General features: G+C 39.3%; 1 protein-coding gene across 4 annotated transcripts in view; it reads left to right on the forward strand.

Moving 5' to 3' along the window:
- The window catches only part of cstf1 (cleavage stimulation factor, 3' pre-RNA, subunit 1), a 29,711-nt gene extending 11,688 nt beyond the window's left edge, over positions 1-18,023 (forward strand). For 3 of the 4 annotated variants that reach the window (XM_072556913.1, XM_072556912.1, XM_072556910.1), the window contains 4 exons: positions 3,168-3,463; positions 4,011-4,208; positions 7,305-7,695; positions 17,036-18,023. In XM_072556913.1, the coding sequence (XP_072413014.1) occupies positions 3,168-3,463; positions 4,011-4,208; positions 7,305-7,695; positions 17,036-17,295 (1,145 nt within the window). In that variant the 3' untranslated portion in view covers positions 17,296-18,023. The remainder of the gene's footprint in view (positions 1-3,167; positions 3,464-4,010; positions 4,209-7,304; positions 7,696-17,035) is intronic. The other variant, XM_072556914.1, reaches the window with a different exon arrangement.
- Positions 18,024-19,205: the final 1,182 nt, after the last annotated feature.

Genomic DNA, 19,205 nt, shown 5'->3' on the forward strand with positions numbered 1-19,205 from the left:
GCTTAAAGACTGGTATGGCAGAAATGGATTCCATTTAGGGCACTGACATCAGTACTAAGAATTGAATCATAAAATCCCTACTGTGTGGAAACAGGCCATTTGGCCCAACAAGTCCACACCAACCCTCTGAAGCGTAACCCACCCAGACCCCTTACCCTACTACTCTACATTTACTGCTGACTCATGCACCTAACCTACACATCCCTGAACGCCCTTGGGCAATTTATCATGGCCAATTGACCTAACTTGCACATCTTTGGATTGTGGGAGGACACCGTAGCACCCAGAGGAAACCCACGCAGACAGGCTTCATTTGAATGATGCTGGGATTGGTGTCTTGACGAATCCTACAACTAGGGTTTGGCAGGAAAGGACAGAAAGTGTAAACAGAAGAGCGAAGCTGGGATTAGAACCAGAATAAGTAATGATGGTTAAAATGTCAAAGCGTAAGGTTCCTTACAAATTGTCATAGGTGATTTTAATGTGCATATTGTTTGGACAGATCAGATGCCCAGGAGTGACTGACTGACATGACTGACCCAGGAACAGGCTATTTTAGATCTAGTAATGTATAATGAGATAGAATTCTAAGGGTTAACAATTACAGCAGAGTAGAATTTCATAACTTTTGAGGGAAAACAACTCCTGTCTCAGTTACAGAGGAATGAAGAAAATGTTGTCCAAAGCTGCCTGGGAAAACAGAGTAAGGAGCTAATCAGTAGATGAGTTTTGGCAGGCATTTGAGCAGATATTTCATGTCATTCAGCAAAATTTTATATTAATTAAAAAGAACAACTCAATGACATTTTCGGTTAATAAAGGCATTTAAGGAGAGTATCCAATCAAACACTAGATTGTACAAAGCAGTGAAAACTAGTGGTAGGCCAGGGAATTGGGATTTTAGTTTGGAACCAAAGGCAGGTTACTAAAAAGCTTTAAAAAATGGAAGAAATTGCTTATGAAAGAAATTTGGCAAGAAATGTATAAAGCAACAGCAAGAGCTTCTGCTGGTATATAATAAGGAAAGTAGTTAAACTGAAGGTAGGACCCTGGAGGATGGGACTGTGGAGAATTGATATTGGTGAACAGGGAAATAGTATATAATTTAAACTAGTATTGTGTGTGAGTCTCCAGGATATCCATGGTGAAGGACACTATAAACAACCCAAATATATCAGATAATTAATAAAGAAAAGTTTTGTAACAGTCTTATCACGACTGGCAAATTGTTTGACAAATTAATGAGACAGAAGGCTAACAAGTTGCAAGTACCTGATGACCTGCAGCAAAGATATTGGAGGCATTGATCAAAATATTCCAGAACTCCGTGGATTCCAGGAGTATTCCAGCAAATTGGAACATTGTTAGTGTGATGCCATTGTTCAAGAAGGGAGAGAGAAATAAAGCAGAAAACTATATGTCAATTAGGCCAATATGTGTTTGGAAAAATGTTTGAATCGATTCTTAAGGAATAAATAGCAGGATGTTTAGAGAAAGTTAAATATATGCAGACAGATTCAGCGTGGTTTTATACAAGGGAAATCATGTTTGACAAATTATTCACATGATAAAACAACCAAAGTTGGTAAAGGGGAACATGTAGATATAGTGTATTTGGATTTCCAGAAGGCATTTAATAAGGTGCCCCACAAAAGGCTATAGCCGAAAATAGGAGCTCTCAATGTTTGGGTTAACGTATTAGCATGGACTGCGGATTAGTTAGGGTGCACAGAAAACAGCAAATTGGTATTAATGGGTCTTTTCCAGGTTGGAAAGATGTAAACTGAAATGCCATAAAGATTGGTCTTAGGCCCTCAATTATTTACGTATCCATGTTAATAATTTGGAGATTATGGCAACATGTAATGCATGGAAATTGACTTGAGGATACTAAAATGGGTTGGACGGCATGTCTTAATGGGAACTTAAGGAATCAGCTGCAAAATATAGTTGGGTTGAGTGAATGAGCAAAAACTTGGAAGATGTATTTTAGATTAGATTAGATTCCCTACAGTGTGGAAACAGGCCCTTCGGCCCAACCAGTCCACAACGACCCTCTGAAGAGTAACTCACCCAGACCCATTTCCCTCTAAGTAATGCACCAAGCACAATGGGGAATTTAGCATGGCCAATTCACCTGACCTGCACATCTTTGGACTGTGGGAGGAAACCAGAGGAAACCCACGCAGACTCTGGGAGAATGTGCAAACTCCACACAGACAGTCGCCCAAGGCTGGAATCGAACCTGGGACCTTGGGCTGTGAGACAGCAGTGCTAACCACTAAGCCACCGTGATTATGATATTTTAAATGGCACTGTAGGCTTGAGGGGCTGATTGGTCTATTGCTGCTCCTCTCGCAATTGTTCTTCTGTATGATTTAGTTACTTACTGAACTACTCATATGACAGACATATAATGGAAGAATTAAAGATTTGGTTTCAAAAAAGCTTGGTTTCAAATGTTCCATGGCTATATTCCTGCAATTCTATAATCTCTTCCTCATCTTCAACTCTTCTCCAGTTTTAGTCTCATGTACATTCCAGATTTTAATTGTCATGCCTTTGGGATGCCATTATCTGGCTTGTAATCTCTGCAATTCCCTCCCCAAGCCTCTCAGCTTCTATACCCATATACCCCTCTCTTGCATCCTTTAGAATACTACTTCATATTTTACTATTTGAAGTTTGTGGTCACCCATTCCTGTATTTCAGCATGGTTTTGTGGCAGTTTTGAAAATTGAGTTATTTAATTTTTGTAAATATTTTTTAGATAGGCACCAAGTTAGCGCAGGTTTTGGAGCATGAAGTTATGTTTATACCAGAAGGGCTGTTGTAGCGCAGTGGCAGTGCCCCTACCTCCCAACCAAGAGCCCCGGGTTTGAGTTGCACCTGCTGCAGAGGTGTGTCATAACATCTCTGAGCAAGTTGATTGGAAAATATCCACACTTATTCTAGGGCAAATCAATGATATGTGGCTAAACTCTCAGCAGAAGTGCTAGAGATTAGGAAAGAGAAGAGGACTGAATGGATCTTTTATGAGAGTTCAGAAAGTTCTAAGTTGTAGTTCTGAAACACCTTATTGACATTCTAAATTCACACTGTAAATTTTACTTTGCTTTAGTTCTAAGCCAACTTTGATTAAATTTCCTTTGACTCTTTTATTCAAGAATGGTTGTTACTTACAGGGATGGAAAATGACGACAACACTGTACAGTATGCTATTGGAAGGTCAGACACTGTGGCTCCTGGTACAGGTATTGACATGGAATTTGATGCTGATGTTCAGACTATGTCCCCAGAGGCTGCTGAGTACGAGACATGCTACGTGACATCACATAAAGGGCCATGCCGTGTTGCCACCTATAGCCGAGATGGACAGCTGATTGCTACAGGCTCTGCTGATGCATCTATCAAGATTCTGGATACAGAGAGGATGTTAGCAAAGAGTGCCATGCCCATTGAGGTACAGCAGTAATGTGATCATGGATGTTTTGCAGGAATTCAATTCAATTATGAAGTATGACATTTTTTTTTCTCCTAACGCAGTTAACTTTCAACTCCTTGGCATTGGTAGGTCTCTGATAGCGTTAGAAATAATTAAAGCAATCTTATTGACAAACAGATGTTTGCATCTTTCAAATTAAATAATCATTTAAGAAATAGTTATTGTACTTCTGCAAGCCATATGCTATTGTGAAACTCTATGTACTGCACTTCAAAAGCAGCAAGGGGGCACTCTGACCAAAAGCAGTGTGCAGAAATGAAGTTTGTCCTGTTAAAAACGAAATTCATTTGCACAGACTCTGATGTATTCACTGTCCATGACTGTCCCGTCTACTCCCTGGCCTCAGTGTGATGCTGAATGATGTCATTTTGTCCAGTTTTAATTTGTATTATACTACCGAGACAGGGACTACAACTAGTGAAGTAGCTGTAGCTAACATGGGTTGGTTGACTTCAATAGAAAAGTCAAATTGTTTGTAATAAATTTTTATTACTGTTTTACACAGGTAATGATGAATGAGACAGCTCAACAGAATATGGAAAACCATCCTGTAATTCGCACCCTGTATGATCATGTAGATGAGGTCACCTGCCTTGCTTTCCATCCTACAGAACAGATACTGGCATCAGGGTCAAAGGATTACACACTGAAACTTTTTGACTATTCCAAGCCTTCTGCCAAAAGAGCATTCAAGTATCTTCAGGTTAGAGATAAAAATGATGCGTTATTGACTTAAACTAAAAGTATGTGTTCAAGCCCCACTGTGGACTTAAACATGTATTCTAGAGTCCCACATCATTGCCGCATTACATTGTTTAAAACTCTGTCTTTTGTTAAATTGAGGTCCTGTCTGCTTATTTAGGCAAATGTTAAAGGTCCCATGGCATGGGCTTTTTCCCATTCTTCTGACCGATCTTTCTTCCTTAACCTACAGTGCAAAAAGCAGACTATCTGGCCACTTAATTGCATTCTATTTGTAATGCATTAACGTACCCAAACTAGCTTATATATTTGTCTATCTGAAGCAGTGACTGTGCTTCAAATGTAATAGTTCAAATTTCTGACGCCATACAAATGCATTTTTTTCTTAACACCCAGATAGTGATCTTATTGACATTTCCACGCTCTTATTAAATTTCATTTTGTCACTCAGTTCACAGAATCTCAATTATTATGGTGCAGAAGGAGGCTATTTGGACCATTGTGCCTGCACCAGCTCTTCATTAAGCATCATTATCTTGTACCAATCTTCTGCTTTTTCTCTAGTCCTTTCCACCCTGTTTCTATCCATGTAACCTTTTCAGAGGAAGCAAAGGAGGTGGGTACAATTACAACATCTAAAAGGCTGGATGGGTATATGAACAGGCAGGGTTTAGAGGGGTAAGGGCTGAATGCTGGGAAATGGGACTAGGTCAGATTGGGATGTCTGGCCAGTGCGGATGGGTTGGGTGGAAGGGTCTGTTTCCTGTATGACTCTATAAGTAATTGTCCAATTAATATCTCCATTATACCTTGTTCCTCCACAATTCCATACAGGTCATTTCATATCTTTCCTACTCATTGTTAGAAATTTTTTTCCCTTGCTTCACATTTGCTTCACATCACTAAGTCTACACCCTCTCGTTCTTGTTCCTTTTATGAGTGGGAGCAACATCTCCCTATCTACTCAATCCAACCAATGGAAAACTTCCATCAAATCTCCTCTCAGCCTTCTCTTCAAGTTCTTTAAGGACATGACTAGAAAAGTTGATGAGGGTCGAGCTGTGGATGTGGTGTATATGGACTTCAGCAAGGCATTTGATAAGGTTCCTCATGGTAGGCTCATTTAGAAGGTCAGGAGGAATGGGATACAGGGGAACTTAGCTGTCTGGATACAGAATTGGCTGGCCAACAGAAGACAGTGAGTGGTAGTAGAAGGAAAATATTCTGCCTGGACATCAGTGGTGAGTGGTGTTCCACAGGGCTCTGTCCTTGGGCCTCTACTGTTTGTAATTTTTATTAATTGACAGGATGCAGAGATGGGCTGAGAGGTGGCAGATGGAGTTCAACCTGGATAAATGCGAGGTGATGCATTTTGGAAGGTCGAATTTGAAACTGAGTACAGGATTAAGGATAGGATTCTTGGCAGTGTGGAAGAACAGAGGGATCTTGGTGTGCAGGTACATAGATCCCTTAAAATGGCCACCCAAGTGGGCAGGGTTGTTAAGAAAGCATATGGTGTTTTGGCTTTCATTAATAGGGGGATTGAGTTTAAGAGTCGTGAGATCTTATTGTAGCTCTATGAAACTTTGGTTAGACTGCACTTGGAATACTGCGTCCAGTTCTGGTCGCCCTATTATTTTTTAACTGAACTCAAATTTCAGCATCTGTCATAGGAGGATTTGAACTTGTGTCCCTACAGCATTAGTCTGGATTACTATTCCAGTGACATTACCACTATGTCATTGCCTTCTCAAAATTCCTATTGGACTCTATGCTGCTATTAATAAAGCTGATGCTTTATTAACTGCTGTCTCCACTTGACTTAGCACCCTTGATGATCTGCACATATACATCTAGGTCCCACTGCTCCTGCACTCCCTTTAGGATTCTGCTCCCTAATTTATATTATCATTCAACGTTCTCATAGTTCTTTGCATTGAACTCAACTGCCACTATCCAGCCTTTCCACCACCTGTCAATGTCCTTTAGGAGGTCCACACTGTCGTCCTCCACGGTTTACATCGATTTTAATTTTTGTATCTTCTGTAAACATGATTTTCCCTTGAAATCCATACTGACTGTTCCTAATTAATCCACATTTTTCCTTGTGACTAATTCAATGCTGAATACACAGGAACCTTGATTATCCAAATACCAATTATCCAAAAATTGGATTATCCAAAGGAGATGGATAATCTCCTTTGGGGGTGGCGTGGGGGTGGGGGTGGCGGGGGAGTGGGGTGGAGGGGTGCTGGGGTGGGGGTGGGGGTGGGGTGGGGTGGCGGGGGATTGGGGTGGAGGGGTGCTGGGGTGGGGGGGAGTGGAGGGGTGCTGGGGTGGGGGTGGTGGCGGGGGAGTGGGGTGGAGGGGTGCTGGGGTGGGGGGGGAGTGGAGGGGTGCTGGGGTGGGTGGGGGTGGCAGGGGAGTGGGGTGGAGGGGTGCTGGGGTGGCGGGGGGCTGCTGAGGTGGGGTGGCAAGGAGGTGGGGTGGGGGGCGCGGAGAGGTGGGGGGTGGGAGCCTGGGGGGGGGGGGGGGGGGGGGGAGTCGGGGTGTGCAGGGGTGTTGTGCAGGGGTATTGCACAGGGTTGGCTGGGGGCAGGGTCTCGTACACAGTGTGCTGCTGCAGTCTCCTGAATGGGGAGCAGACTTTAAAAGCTCTGAGCCCCAGAGGAAAGGCAATTAATCGATTAAGCGAATAATCGATTATCCAAGCGAAATAGTGCCCGCCCATCATACTTGGATAATCAAGGTTCCCCTGTAATTGTTTCTGGAAGCTTTCCCATCATTGAAATTAGATTGATAGTTATCTCCTTTCACTTCCCACACCATTGAATTTTTGAAGTTTAGTTTCCCAGAGGATTGCAGCATTCCAGTACCTGCCCAAATGGTCAATTCCAATGTTTGACCCTCTCGTCTGATGAACTGTAAGCATTACAACCAAACCCGCCCTATCCACAGTTATGTACACTTTTCTAGCAGAGTTACCGATAATGAATCAGAGAAGGTATTATGACTAAATTTTCCCTGTGGCATTGGCAGGAAACAAAGGAGGAAATTAATTATCATTATTTACAACTTTTTTTTAATATGTTTTTAGGAAGCAGAAATGCTCCGCTCCATCTCCTTTCATCCTTCCGGAGACTACATTCTAGTGGGAACACAGCACCCCACTCTGCGATTGTATGACGTCAATACCTTCCAGTGTTTTGTGTCAAGCAATCCCCGTGATCAGCACACAGATGCTGTCTGTGCTGTAAGCTATAATCCCAGTGCCAACATGTACGTGACATGCAGTAAAGATGGCAACATCAAGCTGTGGGATGGAGTATCAAATCGCTGCATCACAACCTATGAAAAAGCACATGATGGTGCAGAGGTGTGCTCGATTATGTTCTCACGAAATTCGAAGTATGTTTTGTCAAGCGGAAAGGATTCTATTGTGAAACTGTGGGAAATATCAACTGGCCGCACAATGGTTAAATACACAGGTAAGAAAAGCTAATTAATATTCAGCTGTGGACTGAAATTTAACTATGGCTCGGTCACCTTGAATACATAATGCCTTTGAGGACAGAAGGCAATCTTCTTTGTATGTTTTTCTTTTGTGTACCAGTATGTGTAATTGAATTTAGTCATACTGCTTTTTGTAACCTGAGGCTGAAAAGAGGAAAAGAGAAGACAGTAAACTGGAAATAGCTAATACTAGGCATGATTCCAAAATTTGAACTTGAGTGGGAGGAGAGGAAGACATATTAAGAATGGTCTAACAAACACACTAGAATTCTAGAACATCCTTACAACTTGGAGGTGCTGGTGTTGGACTGGGGTGTACAAAGTTAAAAATCACACAACACCAGGTTATGATCCAACAAGTTTATTTCGAAGCACTAGCTTTCAGAGCACTGCTCCTTCACCACCTGAGTTTTAACTTGGAACATCCTTACGGGACTTGGTGTCTGAGAAGCCAATGCACGATGAATATTAGTTTGTTAACTAAAATACAGCATGGTTATTAGTTTGATCATATGGATCGTTTGTTACCAAAATAACTCAAATCATTTTTATCCTTGCTGTACCAAACTTGACAACAGTTCTTCAGTGGTTCCTATTCAAAAGGTCCACATACTGCATATATAGCTACCTGAAAAATTAAGAACTATTCATGAATAATCAAAGTTCTTAAGTTATTTTCTCTGATGTTCTTAAAACTATGTAACTCTTTGTTAGAGTGCAAAGAATTGAAACGTTGGGAGTTTTGGGAGGGGGGGGGCTAAAATATAATTAATATGTTTCTGATATTAAAGTAACAGTTAATTGGAATGCAAATGTATGTACAAGGCTGTCAGCATAATGTATAAAATATTTCTATTTATGTCAACTATGTAATATTTTGTTTGAATAAATTTACAGCTCCCTGATAGCATTTATGCTATGGAAAAAACACATTCTGTATCTCTCCTTATCTGTTAGCAGTGCATTGTGAGGCCTAATATAGAGTTTTATTCAGTATTTTCAGGAAAAGGCAGTAAGCAGACAGCTTTAAGAGATTATACATAAAATTGTTACTTTGTTCTACTCTGACTTTACCAATTTTCTGTTTATCCCAATGTATGTCGAGTCAATTATAGTTTCATAGATGAGAATGTAATGAACAAGTGTATATACATTATACACCTACAGCTTTAAAATGCTATTTTTCTGTAAATTCAGCTGAAAAGTTTTAAGAGGCTGTAAACATTACAGAAGAGATGTTCTTTGGTCCTAGAAGGCATAAATGTAGATAAATCTCTGGGACCAGATTATTTATATCCTAGGACATTGTGGGAAACTGGGGAAGAAATTGTGGGACCCTACAGAGATATTTGTATCATCTACAGCCACGGCTAAGATGCTGGAAGACTTGAGGGTGTCTAATGTTGTGCCTTTCTTTAAGAAAGACTGCAGTGAGAAGCCTGGGAACTGTAGACCAGTAAGTCTGACATCGGTGGTGGGTCAATTATTGGATGAGATTCTGAGGCAAAATTTACATGAATTCGGAGAGGCAGGGACTGATTAAGAATACTCAGCATGGCTTTGTGTGTGGGATCTCGTATCTCACAAACCTGATTGTATTTTTTGAGGATGTGACCAAGAAGATGATTGAGGGCTGAGTGGTAGACACTATCAACATGGTCTTTAGTAAAGCCTTTGACAAGGTTCTACGTGGTAGACTGCCTATTAAAGTTAGATCATATGGGATTCAGGAAGAACTTGCCAACTGGATACAAAAATGGCTTGATAATAGAGACAAAGGGTAGTAGAGGGTAGTTTTTTGGACTGGAGGCCTATACCAGTGACGTTCTGCAGGGATTGGTGCTGGGTCCAATGTGTTTGTCTTTTATGTAAACTATTTGGATGAGACTATAGGAAGAAGCATGGTTGGTAAATTTGTGGATGACACCAAAATTGGTGGTATAGTAGACAGTGAGGAAGGTAATCTAAGAATACAATGGGACCTTGATCAATTGGGCCAATGGGCCGAGGAGTGGCAGATAGAATTTATTTTAGAATAATGCGAGCTGTTGCATTTTGGTAAGACGGACAAGGGCAGGACTTACACAGTTAATGGTGTGGCTCTGGGGCTTGTTGTAGAACAGAGAGACTTAGGGGTTCAGGTATGTAATTCTGAGATTTGCATCACAGGGTGGTTAGGAAGGCCTTTAGCACCCTTTCCATCATTCTCAGAGTTTGGAGTATAAGAGTTGGGATGCCATGTAGTAGCTGTACAGAAGATTGATGAAGACATTGTACAGTTTTGGTTGCTCTGCTACAGGAACAATATTACTACATTTGGAGAGGGTGCAGAAATATTTACGAAGTTGTTAATACGACTGGAGGGTTTGAATTACAAGGCTAGGCTGGGACTTGTTTCACTGAAATGTAAGAGGTTGAGGGACCTTATAGAGGTTTATAAAATTAAAGATAAGTGAATACCAAAAGACTTTTCCTTAGGGTTGGGGAGTTCAAAACTAGAGACCATAATTTTAAGGTGTGAGGAGAAAGATTTAAAAGGGATGTAAGGGGCAACTTTATCACACAGATTGTGGTTTGTATGTAGAATGAACTGCCAGAGGAAATGGTAGATGCAAGTACCGTTACAATATTTTTTAAAAATTTGGACAGGTTTATGAATAGGAAAGGTTTAGAGGGATTTGGGCCAGATGCAGGCAAATGAGAATAGTTTAGTATGGAAAACTTGGTCAGCATGGTCAAGTCGGATCAAAGGGCCTGTTTCCTTGCTGTATAACTGTGTAACCTGTGTGCTGAAAGAAGCTGTTTCATTGAAGCCTGGTGTTAGGACTTTTCCCAAATTCTTGAATGTGAGCACATGATGCTTTTACAATATTTTAAAATCACTATGGTTTTGAACTTTAGAATCTTTACTGTGTCACTACATGGCATATTTGTTTTTGTTTTGGAGACCATAAGATGTGAGTTTATTTAATTCTGTTGCACTAAACAAATGGGCAAAAAAAAATATTAGATTCCATTCTTTTGTGTTCATTTTCAGAATTTGAATGTGGGCTGTCATTATTTTTGTATTGGTGCTGTTGGTTGGTTTCTGCAGTGGTATTTGAGCAATAGATCATTAATATTATGTATCTTAAATAGTCATGTGCTCATTGATTCTGTTAAATGACTGCAAGCTAGACATCTTTTTTCATGTGAGGAAAATTAAAAATATAGCTCTAGGACATCTGCAGCCAACCAATCATAGGGAATCTTGTTCATGAAATCTAAATGCAATTCTGTTTATCCTTGTATTTCTTAGTTGCTATTTTGTACTGTATTAATTCTGCAAGTTTTGAGATTTGGAGAAACTGCCTTTGATGTGTTTACCATATTTGTTGATAAACTGGAAACCACAGTGCTAAAAGTTTCCAGTATTAGAGAATTTAGAACTTTTTTTAGCGAGAAACATTGTCAGTTTTGTTTTGAGCTTATTTAATTTCATAGCAGAATCATGTTATTTCCTAATAATTTCTTGATCGTCACTCCTAACTTGAATTGATTGCACCATAACAATTCATCATTCAGTTAGAATGTCACCAAAGGGCCCAGCCTCCAGCATTTAACTTGAAAACTGCTGTTAGCAAACTAATTCTAGGATGAAATAAAGCTACCCTGACCAACTGCAAACACAAAATGTCAAAAAGCTTTGCACTGTCCTTAACTGTCTTCATTGGTCACAGCCTCAAAAAACACAACCAAGTTAAAAATCACACAACACCAGATTATAGTCCAACAGGTTCAATTGGAAGCACTAGCTTTCGGAGTGCTGCTCCTTCATCAGGTGGTTCAAGCTGGTGCTTAGACTTAAACCTTAGACTATAACCTGGTGTTGTGTGATTTTTAACTTTGTGCACCCCAGTCCAACGCCAGCATCTCCATATCATGACAACGAAGTTTGAGAGACATGAGTTCCCACACAAAAAAAAGAGTAACAAAAATGTGACACAAAACATAGTGTTAGCTCACTAGCTAACTGATGCCTTATTGTTACACTGCAATTTCCGGTATGGTTCTGAGCCATAAAGATCAGGAAGATACTGATATCAGCCAGGAAGAGAATCAATTGTGTTTGAAATGGTCTCATCACCAGAAGGAGTAATGCCAGGCACTACTTTACTGTTGATCACTGGAGAGTTTCCACTGCTGGAAGTTCTGTGCATGTTATTGTCACAGGAATTAGCTCGGCTGTGCAGTTTAATACACTTGAAAAGTTACAAATAATCCAGAAGTATTCTTGGGAATCTTAAGCTAACATGAATATTTCCTTTGAATGAGGAAGATAGAAAAACTTTGGAAATGGAAAGTTCAAATTTAGTGACAAATGAGCATAAATATTTCTGTCAGTTTGTCCTGACTGACTTTAGTGATTAGCAATATTGTGCAGATCTAGGTAAAGCAGTAAAGACGTTTTTCTGTTGGCACTTGCTGATTGGGAAACTGTGCAGGTTGCTCCGCTAATGTTTCAGCTTCTTCACATTGTAAATTAGCTGGTGTTTGGTGTTTGAGGAAGACCACCTTTACACTACAGCAACTCATGTCAATATGTAGCCAATGTCTTTCCAAGGAATTTTCAAGAATCTGCCACGCTTATCGGATTATAATGAAAAGTGGCAACCTGAAGGATGAATATACAAAGATATAGAATTTATAAAAATGATCAGAAAAGTTGGAAAGAAAACAGAAAATGAGGAAGGAAATTGTGACAAGTAGGAACGGGAAAAGGAGAAGGAAATGAATTTTAACAAAAATACAACTTAACAAAAAGGGAAATTAATTCAACAATAGTCAATAGTAAAGATACAATAGCAAATGAATGAACTGTAGGCAATCCCCTTCCACCGCTAGGGAATTTTATGTTGTGGTAGAAAATATGGGGATTGCAATGTGTCAATGTCTAGATGCATTTAATTATTAGTAATGCAGCTTGCATTTGTGTAATGTCTTTTAATATAGTTAAAAAAACCCAATGTTTTTCACAAATATACTCTGGAAATTGACATTCAATTTAAGGAGAGGTAATGATGTGTGTCCAAATGTCTGTTTAAGATATGGTTTTTAAGAATAATTTAAGAAGATGAGGGGATTTAAGAGGCAAAAAGGTTCTACAGGAGCAGCTGAATGCACTGCCAGCAGTAATTGGATAAAGGACTGAAGGGATACACTGGTCTTAGAGTCAAAGGAATTCAGCAGGATTAGGACTCAAGATTTACCAAAATGAAGCAGAACAGCATGATGAAGGAAATTAAAAATTCATTTTTATATTTAAATTTTGATTCCAGGCAATTAAGCCAGTGTTGTTCAGAGAGAACAGAAGTCATTGGTAGGTGGTGTTATTTGCTATAGAATACAATAGACCAGGAGAGTGATGAAGGAGATTAAACATAAAGTGAACTTTTAAATTTTGACTTCAGGGAATTAAGTTAATGAAGGTCAGAGGGAACAGAAGTCAATGATGGGTGCTTTTATTTGCTATAAAAGAAGATATGGACATTATAGTTTGGGCCATTTGAAATGTTGAAGGTTGTAGTTGTGATACAAGATATTTGTGCCCTTTGGAGATGTCTGGATCCTCAAAGCCGAGTACAGACATTGCGTAACAAGCAAATCATGTATTTTCTGTCACTGGAGCACGGGTTCAAGAGACACTGTAGAGACATAATCCAGGTGTTGCTTTTCATAAGAGATTTTAAACCAGCATGATGTGACCCCTTACAGCTGGATATAGAAGATTTTGTGGCATTGTGAAAATGAGCAAGAAGTTCTTCTGGTGTCCTGCCGAATATTTATCCCTTAATAATAATAATGCTAAAAACAAACTAGTTATGCATTCCACTGTAGTTTCTAAAATTTTGCATACAAATTGGTTTCTGCATTTCACTACAATGCATTAATGACTACAAAAATGAATTGATTGGGTATAAAGCTCCCAAGGACAATTTGCACTCTAGAAAGGCACTAAATCAAATGCAAGTCTTTCCTTTACTTAAGTGTGACTGAATATTATTACATGGGAAACCAGGAACTTTGCCAGCATTTTAAGAAAATGCATGCTGAAATTTCATCATACTTTCTGATTTCAAGAAAAATTATTTTCTTATTTGCACAATATAAAGAGGAATGTAGCCAAATAGTTGATTAAAATTTTCATTATGTGGAATACTGGAATTTAAAGGGTTTTTCCTAGAAAATACTGTCCAGTTTTATCTACTTTTCCATCAACAGTGAAAATCAGTAGCTTTGAACTTTTCACTTTTCACAATTCCACACTTAGTGTCGTTGAGCTTTCAGATACTGAGGAGCTCTTGGACTGCTGACAGATTGCAAATTTTTGAATTTATGAAGAAAATTTACAAATTGTAAGCTCTACAAAAGAAAGAAGCCCAAATGATGTGTATCAGTGTCAATAAGATGAAGTCATACTTTTGCACTTTGTGTTCTGCCCACATTTGCACAGGATGTGCATTTTCTATGCAGTTTGAGTTTCTTCAGTTTAAACAAGTCAGCCTGCCCTTCAGTGAGGCAGTGAAAAGTTTCCTCTTGCGCCGGACACCTAGTTTCTAGTGGTCATACCAATGCGATGCAAGAATTAAGCTTTGCTTTTTCTTTCTGCTGTCATCACAGACACTTTGGACTGGAGCATAAGGAAAATCTAGTATAAGTCTTGGTTGATTCAGATTAATTGTTCTTACTCACAGTAAACCAAGAAACAAATGTTTTGCATATTCACATTTTCCTGCTGTCTTGACTTTACATCTATCCTCTACTCTCCCATTCCTGAAATCGTTTGCTGGGCTATGCTCATAGACGCCAGTCACATCCTAGCACTTTGTCTAATTGACTGTTCTTCATCTAAAAGCCTTAACACTGAGTTTACGGAAAGAAGCTTCACGCCAAAACCTGATACCATTCTCAGCAAATGTCAGTAGATATTTACTTTGAGCAAGGATCACTGGATCAGAAGTTAGGATCACTAGCTAATGTCATCATCCATAGACCGGGGCACTGAAATTAATTGAAGTGCTTACTGGTTGTAGTTCCGTTCTAATTTAATTCCACAACTTAAAAGCTGTAATCAACTAACTTGGTGCAAACTAGAACAGTGTGTTCTGTGTGGTGAATTGCACACTGGAGAAGTGTATTGAGTCAATCTTGGGATGTGAGACATCAAACTAGAAACATTGAATTAGAATTATTAGCTACCAAATTAAAATTGTTTTTAAATTCTTTTCTACCGTGTTACCCAGCCAGTACCGTCATCCTGTTTTTCAATGGTAATGTTAAAAGTTCTGGTTTTTCAGAACTCACCAAATGATCAAGAAGTTTATTTTTGTCACCAGTTTTCCCCTATCCACGTCTAAGTTACAGTTTCATAGAAACTGAAGTTCCTCAGTGTCAGCTTTTATTTTGGTAGGCCACATAGTATTGGGGAATATTTGCAAATATGAATTTCATTTAGATTAGATTAGATTAGATTATTTACAGTGTGGAAACAGGCCCTTCGGCCCAACAAGTCCACACCGCCCCGCCGAAGCGCAACCCACTCATACCCCTACATCTACCCCTTACCTAACACTACGGGCAATTTAGCATGGCCAATTCACCTGACCTGCACATCTTTGGACTGTGGGAGGAAACCGGAGCACCCGGAGGAAACCCACGCAGACACGGGAGAACGTGCAAACTCCACACAGTCAGTCGCCTGAGCGGGAATTGAACCCGGGTCTCTGGCGCTGTGAGGCAGCAGTGCTAACCACTGTGCCACCGTGCCCCCCACCATTTGAACTATGGTTTAACTAGGGACTTAGCTGTCACAGGTGCAGAACTCCTAAAGGCAATCTTCTAAATGTTTCTAGCCCTGTGAAATTAAAACTAGACAATTCAGTGAATAAGAAATATGCACTTTAGGGATCAAATGTTACTGAATTTTCTGGGCTTCAAGCACCAGATTAGTAGATTCTTTGGGGTTGCATGTGGCTCTGGAGCTACCTGTTAGACAATGCCTTCTTCATGTGCAATTCTGGACAGGGACTGTTGAATGTCCATTGAACTTTTCAAAAGAACTGAAGAAACTACAGTTGAAGTTAACCTTGACTTCACCCCTTGTTCAAAACAGCAGTTCCTGGAATGCAGTTGAAAATGGACCAGTTTTCCCTTAATTTACCTTATTTGTAACAACTACATTTATCCCACTAACTAACATACCACAGACCAGGAATTCAACTTGGAACTTTTTGGTCCACCTGCTCCATATTGAGTCATTAGAAAAGCTTAGGAGGGAAAGGAAGGAAGAAGTTCCATACAGTTATTCATCAATGTCACCAAAATAGTCTGAATATTTGAATCTGATTTACTTTAGGCTAAAACAATATGTGGACATTTAAGAAACGTTCAGACAGGCTGGCTGGAGTTAGTTGTACAAAGGGTAGCGTTAGATGATTTCCACTAAGCTGTTAATATTTAAATGTCCAGCATTTTCCTGGTCAATTACATTTATAATTGTCCTTTCCCAGGATTGGCTATCAATTTAATACTGTTAAGGGGAACCAAATCATTTAATTTGGATCTTTAGTTTGGGCATCTTTGTAGAAATGGACCCGTGTCACTTCGTACAGGTCAAATAACCAAATTCATTCTGGAATAATGGTTAGTTGTAGAATGTTAAGTTCACACCGACTTAGGATTGAACTTGGAATCCTATATCCTGAATAGTCAGTTCTACTTGAGAAACACATTTACTGCATTCCTTATTCTTTATATTGAATATGTTGAGTTTCTTTCAACCAAATTGCCTTTATTTTAAATTGCTTGTTCTGTGCAATTTGGTGAGGGAAGTCTAAATGTTGTTGTATTCACAAATAAAGACGATGAATGACTGACAGTATGTTAGGAGAAAGTGAGGACTACAGATGCTGGAGATCAGAGTCAAAAGGTGTGGTGCTGGAAAAGCACAGTAGGTCAGGCAACATCCAAGGAGCAGGAGAGTCAACGTTTTGGGTTAAGCCCTTCATCAGAATGTAGTACAGAGAAACCTCAATTATCCAGCATTTAGTTATCTGAATTTCGGATTATCCAGCAAGCTCACAAGACCCCGATGCTTGGCTAAACTATGTTATCAACATTCGATTATCCAGCATTTGGTTAACAGAACAAAATATTTCTCCCCAGTGTCCTTCGAATAATTAAGGTTCCTCTGCATATTAGTTACAGCTAAAGGAAATGAGTAGAAATAAAAGATTGACAAATCTTTGAATTTATGTTTTCTTTCCTCCCATTTAGGAGCAGGGTTGAGTGGCAGACAGACGCATCGCACCCAGGCTGTCTTTAACCATACTGAAGATTATGTGCTTCTCCCCGATGAAAGAACAATAAGTCTTTGCTGCTGGGACTCACGTACAGCTGAACGCAAGAACCTCCTGTCTCTTGGACACAACAATATTGTTCGTTGTATTGTGCACTCTCCTACCAATCCTGGTTTCATGACCTGCAGTGATGACTACAGGGCCAGGTTTTGGTATAGAAGATCCAGCACTGATTGATTCATACAACTTAAGTATGAGGAGGTGGAGAAATGAATCCTGGTCACAGTACACTGAGAAGAAGATGGGAAGCCTTGTAGGAAATGAAGTTCTTTCATCTAGCTCTATAAACTGCCTTCTTGTCATTCTCCAAATTTTTGACCTGAGAGGGGTAACAGAATTAATTCTGAAGTATTGATTTGCTGTTGCTAAAACAGTACATTGTTTGTATGAAGGTTCCCAGCTTGTTGACCTCCGTACATTTGTAATTGTTTGAAATCCATTTGGTTTTGTTCACCTTTTATTCCTTGATTATGACAACATAAACATTTTGTCGTAAGGGAAACTTCAGCATTGTTTTGTGTATTTTCAACACTGTCCCACAATTGCAATTCAAAAAATGTTATTCTTGCTTTTCACTGTCATAGATCCACTAAAAGCCATTTTTAGCCTCCTAAGTCAAACATATGTCTCCATCATTTACAAGGGGCTTTAAAATGGGGGCTGGTGTTGGAAAAGATCACCAATTATAACTTACAGTCCTTTTCATATTTTTGTCTCAAGCTGAACTTTTGTATTTCTAATGACAAATTTCATTGAGATAACTTATGATCAATGGATTCTTATTCCAAAAGGATCAAACAATCAACTCCAGCATCTACCCTGTCTATGTAAGCCATAAGATGAATGTTGGCACCCTATTCATTCAAGGGGCATCACAGCAGAAATAAAATTCTGTTCTCATTCTGTATCTGTTTTCTGCTTTGTGTTGTAGCATGAAACCTCTGAAAAGACTGGCATATTACGTAGCTATAACTTGTATAAGTGCTTCTGTGCAGGTCCTAATTGTTATAAGTCCACTGCACAAAAGTGCCTCCAGTTCAGTGCAATGTTAATAGTTTCAGTTCATGACTTTATTAGTCAACTAGTGTAACATTTGGAGAAATGTTACAGGGGTATAGGATATGAGGTCCTCTTGGTTTTCTGATATGAGTCAAGTTTGTTCAGTTTTGATAGGAGCATTGTACTTAACAAAAGAAAAAAGACAATTGGGTAGGGCTCTCCAACCTGATTCTGTCTGGTGACTATTACTGGAAAGTTACAAATTGTGAGGCTAAGGTAGTGCCACGTATGATATATGTCCCTCCTAATGTGGTGAAATACAGCTGTGACATTCATTGTGCGATACTGCTTAAATTTAATGACAAGGTTTCGGAGACCAAGGGGCCTGTGTAGAACTTTATATCATGATGATATTTTTGCCTGCACTGAATAGCAAATTGGTGAAGAAAAATATTGTGTTCCATATTGCATTACACCTTTTAATAGCTGAACAATAAGTAGCTTAAAGGTGACTCTACACTTGCTTTCAGTTAATGACCAGTGTTGCTTGTTCAATCAGTATTCATGTGCAATGTCTACACCCCATTTAGTTGTTGGCAGCTATAATTTTGAGATGTTTATATCACTTAATATCTTAGTCTAAATTGGACATTGTTTTCATCTTAACTAAAGTCTTACATTATTAGTGATATGCAATCTCATTGAATCCTATCCATTTTTCTTAGTAACCCATTAGTCATTTTAAGAAGCTATTAGTAGTTATGTTGCTAGTTTAATGGTAAGTAAATAGAAATTGAAACTGCTATGCACCTTTTATTCTTCTGTCTCTTTCTTTTTCTGCATTCAACTAGCCTCTGACTGTGATTCTACAGTTACATATGGCCCTTTTCTACATGTTTCTATTTTTAGTGAGTGGATCCAGACACACTGTTGAGAGAGTAGCCAAACAGTGAGCAAGGGTTTCTGAATTCCGACACTCTATCTAATTTTCAATTTATGCACCCACTCTTTCCTTATCCAGGATGCTGCAGAAGATTGTGGCATCTTTACAGTATCGTATCAGTGAACTAGTTGGTATTGCCACAAAT

This window comes from Chiloscyllium punctatum, chromosome 37 (assembly GCF_047496795.1).
Source record: "Chiloscyllium punctatum isolate Juve2018m chromosome 37, sChiPun1.3, whole genome shotgun sequence".
Taxonomy (NCBI): Eukaryota; Metazoa; Chordata; class Chondrichthyes; order Orectolobiformes; family Hemiscylliidae; genus Chiloscyllium; species Chiloscyllium punctatum.